Raw genomic sequence first — 8,346 nt, 5'->3', positions numbered from 1 at the left:
TTTCAGTTTTACTAAACCGAATTAAACATTCCTGAAATAAAAAGGAAGAAGTGGTTTTACCCTTCATTAAATCTCCACCTCGAGCCCTGTAAACAGTAACTAAAAATACAGAGAGAAGAAACCGATTCCACAGTGATCAGCTTTTCCTTCCAAGTAACAGCGAACCTCCTGGGATTACCAAGCAACCACTTCTCTCCTAACTGGGAGGACTGGGATCAACTGTCTGAGCTCTCTGGCTGACATCCAACAGCTCGTGGCCATTTCTGACACAAATCAGCCACCTGATCAGCTGAAATGAAATCAAATTACATCGACAGTCCGCTTTCAGATCAAGCATTTCAAAGCTCTGCCTAAGAGCCGCGCGACCTTTTTACAGCTTTCTATTTGAACACTAACTGTTGAATTTAAAAAAAAAACCCAAATTAAAGCGAAGTTAAGACGATTGTTTACTTAAAGAAAATAATTAGGTTTGATTAAAATGTATTTCTATGGTTTGCACCTGAACATACTGTGGTAAAAGATTGTGTTAGTTTCCTGCAGGCCTCAGAGTCACTGTGTCACCACAACCTCAAGAGGTGATGCAAGATTTTATACACGATTCAATTTCCCGATATATAAATAAATAAATAAATAAATAAATGAATAAAATTACGCCCGGGGCGTTTTTTTTTTTTTTTTACCGTGATTTATTTTTCTAACAATTTATTTTTTTAATTGCCGTCTGCTGTCGATCATTTCCACAGAAAGCTGAGAAGCAGCTTCTTCATTTTATTGCGACAAACACATCACAAAACATAAACACATTACTTCACGAATATTTCGATCCATAACGGGTTTTCCAGGAGTGCGTGTGTGAAATGAAGTGTGTGTGTGTGTGTGTGTGTGTGTGTGTGTGTGTGTGTGTGTATGTCAGATCAGTAACTGCAGAAATAAATTAGAAACATCATCCAATAACCATTCATCATTCGGGTAAAGTTACAAAATCAACAGGATTTATGGGCGGACAGTCACCAACATTGTGCAGAAATACATGAAGTGCATCACAGCTGCTCCTCAGCAGGAACAAGGAAGTGTAAAAAGTTCACGTCAAACTATCCAAAACTTTCATTTCGTTGCATATTGATGGTCCTCGTCTCTCTCTCTTTTATAAGGCATGTTCATCGGATTCATATGGTTTGGGAAACATTTTGTTCACCTCACACAAAAAAGATTTTTTTTCCTCCTTTTTCCAGTTCTCGACTTTCAGCTGTAGTGAAATATACAACAATGAAACATAAACAAACTTTAAATGTATGGAAATTCACATAAAAAGGTAACACTGTTGAATTTTACAATATCTTTTTTATAATATATTATCCACATTCAAATTGACGGACTTATAATAAATAAGCTTAAATAAATAAATACAATAATAATTTTACATTCACCTCGTTACCACACTATTTACTCCAAATACAAATGCATTTAATTTTTTAAGGTTTTTTTTTTTCTCCCCATCATTTCCTGTATGAACAGGATCAATTCAGGTGACATCATCATCAGGTCTCCTAAACACATGCACGTCTCCACACTGGCTGCTTCCTTATAATTAATTTTGTGTAATTTGTCATCATTTTAATTAGATATTAGATTATGAGAAACGCCCTGTGAGAGGAAATAGACATATATCATTTTTCATAAGCAAAGATTGCATTTGGCTGCCTTGCATAGCTCAATTGACCTTTATTGCTAACAGACTGAATCTCTGAAGTCCAATCGTGTCTCAGCAAACTTCAAAGATGAAGTGAAGCCTCTTCAGACTCTTCTTCCCCGGTTGTTTTATTTAACGGACGGAAATCTATTTAATGAATGAAAATTAATTCTCCAATATATCAGTTAAACCACATCGTTGCCATCATCTGCATTAACAAACAAATATAAATATGTTAAAGCACTGTGGCTGGATACAGTTCGCTCAAAACCTGCTTCTTTAACAAATTATTCTACATCTGAGTCGTTGTGGGTTTTTTTTCCCAGTGAAATCAAATCTGTGGCAATGAGCCATTAAATCTGAATTTTCTTTTAAACGAAACAGATCTGCCTTCAGACTGAGATGAGATTCTTGTTGTGTCTTTTTTTTTCTGCCTCATATCGACACACATTTAGTGAAACAAGAATTGAGAACAAGTGAAATCATCAGATCTAATGTTCAGGCTTTTACCGCGTTTCAAAGAAAAATGAGACTCAACATTTGAAACAAAGTGACTTGTTAAAATGGTCATTTTCGCAGCATGTCTGGAGTCCTTTTCGTTCCACTCTGGACATCTGCGGGGGAAATTGCATCGCTTCTGAAACTTGAACTTTGTCCAGCTAATTGATTAATTGTGGAAAGAGCCATTAACTTCCCCTTGTGCTTGGAAGGACTGGCTGCGGACGTGCAGGTCGTAAGGGAAACGGGCCTCTGGGGAGACTCGGTACATGGAGTTGTGCGCAAGAGCCGTGCGCCCTGGCGCACTGCAGTAGCGCATGCCATAGTGGCTGCTTTTGCCGTAGTCTGGTGGGTCGTCGTGTTTTAGGGAGAAAATCCCGTTAAAGTTCATCGGGGGGCTCAGCTGGCCGTCGAAATGCGGGCTCCCGCCCTCTGGGGACGGGTTCTCGTAGTAGGGCTCGTATGCGCCGCTGTAGCTGTAGTGTCGGAATGGTTTGGCGCTGCTGTCCAAGCTGCTGCCGCTGTGGCCGGGGGGCGTGTTCATGTCTGAGCCGGGGTACGAGTACATGGTATCGTAGGGCGATCTGCCAGAGAACATGACCTCCCCGTTGTGGTCTGTGAGGAAATTTCTCGCGTTCAGCTGCAAACAACCGGCCACCAAGTTGGTCGTGGGCTGAGATAATCCTTTGCACAAAGTCTGTACGAAGGCGAGGAGGTCCGGTCTCTTCCCCGCGCTCAGAGTCTCTGACAGGGCCCAGATGTAATTTTTAGCCAGTCTGAGGGTCTCAATCTTGGAGAGTTTTTGAGTTTTGGAGTAGCACGGAACAACTTTGCGCAGGCTCTCCAGCGCGGCGTTTAAGCCGTGCATCCTGCTGCGCTCTCGGGCGTTGGCTTCCTGGCGCCGTAGTTTGGACCTGTCCATCTGCTCCTTGCCGGGCTTCTTTTTCCGTGGGCCTCGCTTTTTAGGAAGCCCGTCCTCGTCCTGGTCGTCCTCCCTCTCGTCCTCCTCCCTGTCGGACATGTCGTCCTCGGCCTCCCTCATGTCTGAGTTGGACCTGTCTGGGTTGCGCTGTCGATCCTGCTTCAGGCTCTCAGGTAAGCTTTCACGAGGATAATTGGCACCAAGCCGCGGCTCACACATCATATGAGGTTCATCGAATGGCAGTGTCAACATATTTCCTGTGAGATCAAATCCAAAACATAAACCGTGAGTAGAGAGCACACAGCGACGTCTTTTGAAGGTTGTCAGTTAATTACCTTGTGAATGAATCCTCCCAAGAGGAAGAGGAACAAACTGGCAAAGCAAGGCCAATGTCACAGCCTGCTGCCTTTTCAAAGACACTCAACTTCATTGTCTTTGGACTTGTTGTGAAAAAAACAACCTCGGTTTAAGCTTTTTATTACACGTTATTTTGTGAGGTTACATTATAATAGTCAAGTTTAGTATTTGTTTTTCAACCAAAACACACATTCTAACTCTGAATAAAAGTCACCAAATGCACAAACAGTATAAATACACAGAAATAAGACTAACCTCTGGTCAGCGTGCACTTCGCATGATCCCAAATATCTCCAGTGAATCTGCGCTGCAGCTTCTTCTCTTGCGAAACCACAAATTAGAGGGAAAAAGCTGAAACGTGCGCACCCTCTTTCCTCTGCCTTGCTGTGCTCTGCTCTTCCTTTTCCTCCCTCTCTCGCTCCTTCTCTCTCTCTCTCCCTCTGTCTCTTCCCCTTCCCTCTCTCTTTGAGGAATGACACTCATGCCAACAGCGGGTACCCATGCCATCTGCCGCTGACGTCTTGTGGCAGCCGAGACCACGTGTTCAGTGTCCCATGGGACCTCCATTCCGTACCGATCATCTGGCAGCTCCGGTAATGGGCACCGGGAGGCCCGCGTTTACCGTCAAAAACACAGACCGGAGAGGGATAACAACTAATATCTGCATCTCCCCGTGTAAGAAAGATGAATTCATGTCTTTTTATCTGGGAGAAAGAAAAAAAGAAGAAGAAGAAGAGAGACGCGTGGAAGAGTACGCATGCACTCTCAACAGGTGAAATAGATTTAAAATGAAAGAGAAATAAATTAAAGAGGAGAATAAAAATGAGAGTACAGCTCGAGATATGAACAAATAGTTCCATTAAAATGTTGAATTTAATGGAAGATAATGGGAAACGAGAACGTTTTAAGTTAAAAAAAAAAAAAAAGAACATGAGAGATGAGTGAAAAACTGAATGCTGGTTCTCCACATTTGGTCTTGACTCGGTTCATATTTTGGCCCCAAGTTTAATTTTCGTGGTAAAAATGAACTCTGAACTACATTATTTAAGTCTGCACATCTTTGTAAAAGATGTAATACACGGGGGGTGGGGGTGGGGGTGGGGGTGAGGGGGTTAAGCCCTCTACAAATGACATTAAATTAAAAACATTATAAATGTGGAGCTGCAGATGAGGAAAATAAAAGGCAGGTCTGGACCGGGGAGGTTTAAATTCCACAGAGATGCAGTTTATCCTGTTAATCCTAATGTTCTGTTTAAGGTCCTGGACACACCTGGGGCCCTTTTTTAACAGCTCAACATACATTTAATATTTAACATGATTTCATCAGCTCGACTTTCACTCATTTCTTGAGGATGGCTCAGAAACATGATTTTGAAGGATTTTAACGACATAAGTTTCAGAAGTCCACTATAGAAAGTCAGTGTCAAATGTCAGTATGAGTTATTTCAGCAAATTCCCAGAAACCACATCTTTGTTTTATTTGAACCAAATGAGCATCTTTCCTTAAACCTATAACTAAACCTTCTCCACAGTGAGGGAATTTACAAACCATGTCTTTTGTCATGTTCTTTAGAGCGAAAGAAAAGAAAAAAGAACCTGATGGTTGATTTTGCAGTTATCATTATTTCTCCACACAGACAAGTGGGGTCTGTGGGACCTCAAACTACACAAGTGCTGATAGATATTGTGTGATAAATGATATAAAATGATTATGATTACTGATGATTATGCTCATTATTGATTAATCTGCAGACCATTTCCTCGATTAATCGTTTGGTCTATAAAATGTCAGTAAATGAAAAGTGTCTCATTTTGTCCAACAAACAGTCAGAAACTTTACAATGATAAAAAAATGGAAAAGCAGCGAATCCTCACACTGGAGAAGCTGCAGCCGGAGAACTCTTTTTTTTTTTCTTAATGATCAAATAGTTGCTGATTGATTTTCAACTAATTGATCAATTGACTCATCCTTTCAGCTCTATATAAAATAGGTGAAGAAATTCCACCAGGCTCCTTTTACATGCAGAGGACGGGCATACCAGAGGGGCGTGCACAGTGTTGGTACCTCAGGACCATAGACATTAAGTACACCCCATGGAAAAGGCCCAGTGGCACGCTGCCAAATCCACACTGGGGCACAGCTGGCACTCGATATGGGTATATGCACTCCTCAGTTATGTGGAACACACACACAAGCGCTCACACACAAACGTATGCCTGTGAATGACCTTGTTGCAAGGAGAATCAATTAAAGCGACTTATCATTCTCTCTATATTGGACATTACAAGACATCGATCAGCAGCATGAGCCCGGCTGCAGAGAGCCGCGGCGTGTTGATTACACCTCGCTGTGAGTTCAGAGCGTCAGAGACCACACAAAGGTAAAGCAGCGGCGATGACAGCATGTACACGCAGTGGTCAGCGCGTGTACACACTTAACCTAACGTGTTTGAGACAGGGCACCGAGCACGTGTTCGCACAGATACACAGGGCGAGTGTAAGTGGGTGTTCATGTGGACGAACACATACTGTACATGAACACCTAAAAATACACACGCGGACAAAAAAACAAACAAACAAAAAAAAACACACACACACACACACACACACACACACACACACACAGTTCCTTCATCACAGCCTTCCCCCTGAAAATGCCTCAGCTGGTCTGCTGATCGTTCTGGTCCAACACTCTCTCTCTCTCTCACACACACACACACACACACACACACACACACACTCACACTCACACTCACACACACACAAGCATCTGATGAGTCAAACTCCCCATCTCAGACTAATCAGTTGACTGCACTAATTGCAAATGCAAATATGCAAATTTATATTAATTAATTACTCCACTAATTAGTTCTCTTGTCTTTTCAGGTAATAAATCATGGTGTGGTTGAGAGAGAAAGAGAGAGAGAGACATGGCAGTGATCTTTTGTCTGCTGGAAGTCCTTGTTTCAGGTTTGAATCTGATCCTGTGATGTTTCCGGGACAGATTCAATCACACGGTCGTCCACTGAGACGCCATAACTTTAATTCTTTTTCTTTCACAACAATTCTAACCTAGTTAGTTATTTCGACTGATATTTTATGCGTTATACTTCAAGGGTGGAAGCATTGTAATTTGAGAGGTATAACAAATAGCAGAGGTTGGTAAATCAGGGTGTCTTGCTGACAGTTCTTGCCTGTCAGCTCTTTTAATTATCACATTATCAGCTTTTATAGACACGAAGCGCGGTGTAGAGCTGCAAATGAAGGCGCTGCTGATCGCATGCTGAGTTGCAAGCGGTTCTCAATTGATGTCAGCAGTTAAAGAGAGTCTGTGTCTGGATGATGAGTGCAAGGTGAAGTGGTTGGGAACATGGTAATGGTTGTGGCAATGCAACGTGATTCTGTCCAAAATCTAATTCACTGCGTGTCTTTGGAGCAACTTCTTAAAGGTCATTTCTGTAGTGAAACCCTGTGAAGCATAAGAACTCTCCAATAAACTCCAGAGGCAAAGCGTGTGTGTGTGTGTTTTTTTATTCTGACACTGACTCTGTAATGAGGTAATGAGGCCTGTACAGTTTCTAAACCCTCTAACAACTCTCACTATTTATTTTTCATTGCTGTACAGTGAGGTGCATGTACAAAAATTGAAACCCAAAACACACATGCTAAATAAGGAAGTGTTTAAGTGCTCCCTAATACAAGTGTGGTAATTTATTTGAAGTACTTGTTGATACCTTGATACCCTGATGAATAACCTGAGTTGCTGCTGTTAAATAATTTCAGATTCTTGTTCTCACATCATAAGTCTGTTGTTAGCAGTTTTATTGTCTTTTTTTTTTAATGATGAAACGTTACCAAATCTGACATTTTGCTCTTTTCCAACACCTCAAGTGTTATTGTCTGCAGACTCCTGTCAAATCAAACCATTAGTCTTTTTCTATTTCTTAAAGCCTCTTTGAATTTAAAATCACATTTTCAAGAGCAATCTGGAAAAATGGCAGTTTCAACTATAAATACGAAACAGGCAACAACTCTGTCTGCTAAAAAAATAGGTTTATATATATATTTTAAATTCTTTTTCTTTTATTATAATACAATATAAGGTCCAGCGCTGAGGATGTCACTTAAGGAAAAGTACATAATAATTAACAAAAAATAGAAGTAAAATAACTCATAATACATAAAAAAAATGGCCCTTGTGAGTGTTAACTATTACAGTATACACATTACAATATATTACTCAATTATTATTACTAGCACTTAGCATTATACAGTTTTATACAGTATTTCTGCTTATAAATGTTAAATAGGTGGAGTTAAAGTAAAGGTTTTTACCAATTTAAATGCTTTTTCCACTTCTGGATACAATTTGAAAAATGAGATTTACGCTGTCAAGCCTCCATTCAAATATTTAGTAAAATCCTCTTAGTGAACAAGTTTCGGTTTGGTTTCACCGGTACGATGCGAGAACACATCCAACAACCCTCATCAACCGAAGGCTCATACACACACGTGGATGAGGAGAGGAGAGCTGAGGATTGTGGGACTGATTACCAGAGGCCAGGTCCTGGACTAGTGTCCTCCAGCTGTGCTGTTCTACCCAATTAGAAACTCCATATGCTGCCCCACTCAGCTGCTGAGTGGCCACACCTCCCACCCACACAGGTGGAGCACTGTGTGTTTCTGTGCATGTGTGTGTTTGCCTTTGTTGCTGTTGTCTATCAACACAAACAGTCCGGTGAGAAGTAAAAGCAAAGTTTCTCCTGTGCCCGTTTCAAGCGTACAGTAAAATAATCACCTCACAGATTGAATTTAATCTTGTGTGATGGCCCATCACTGCAGTGCTTTTCTTAATCCCAACTCATTTCCTCACACACAA

The 8,346-nt window shown here is 41.1% G+C and overlaps 1 protein-coding gene across 1 annotated transcript; it reads right to left on the bottom strand.

The window, feature by feature from the left end:
* Window positions 1-970: 970 nt before the first annotated feature.
* On the bottom strand, window positions 971-4,034 carry LOC130179109 (neurogenic differentiation factor 6-B-like). The gene is given in 3 exon segments (XM_056391870.1): window positions 971-3,367; window positions 3,723-3,912; window positions 3,915-4,034. Coding segments are annotated over 3 exon segments (1,320 nt in total). The 3' UTR covers window positions 971-2,357.
* Window positions 4,035-8,346: the final 4,312 nt, after the last annotated feature.

The sequence above is a fragment of the Seriola aureovittata genome, chromosome 12 (genome assembly GCF_021018895.1).
Source record: "Seriola aureovittata isolate HTS-2021-v1 ecotype China chromosome 12, ASM2101889v1, whole genome shotgun sequence".
NCBI lineage: Eukaryota > Metazoa > Chordata > Actinopteri > Carangiformes > Carangidae > Seriola > Seriola aureovittata.
Note: the sequence above shows the minus strand (reverse complement) of the source record. Positions and strands in the feature narration are given on the sequence as shown.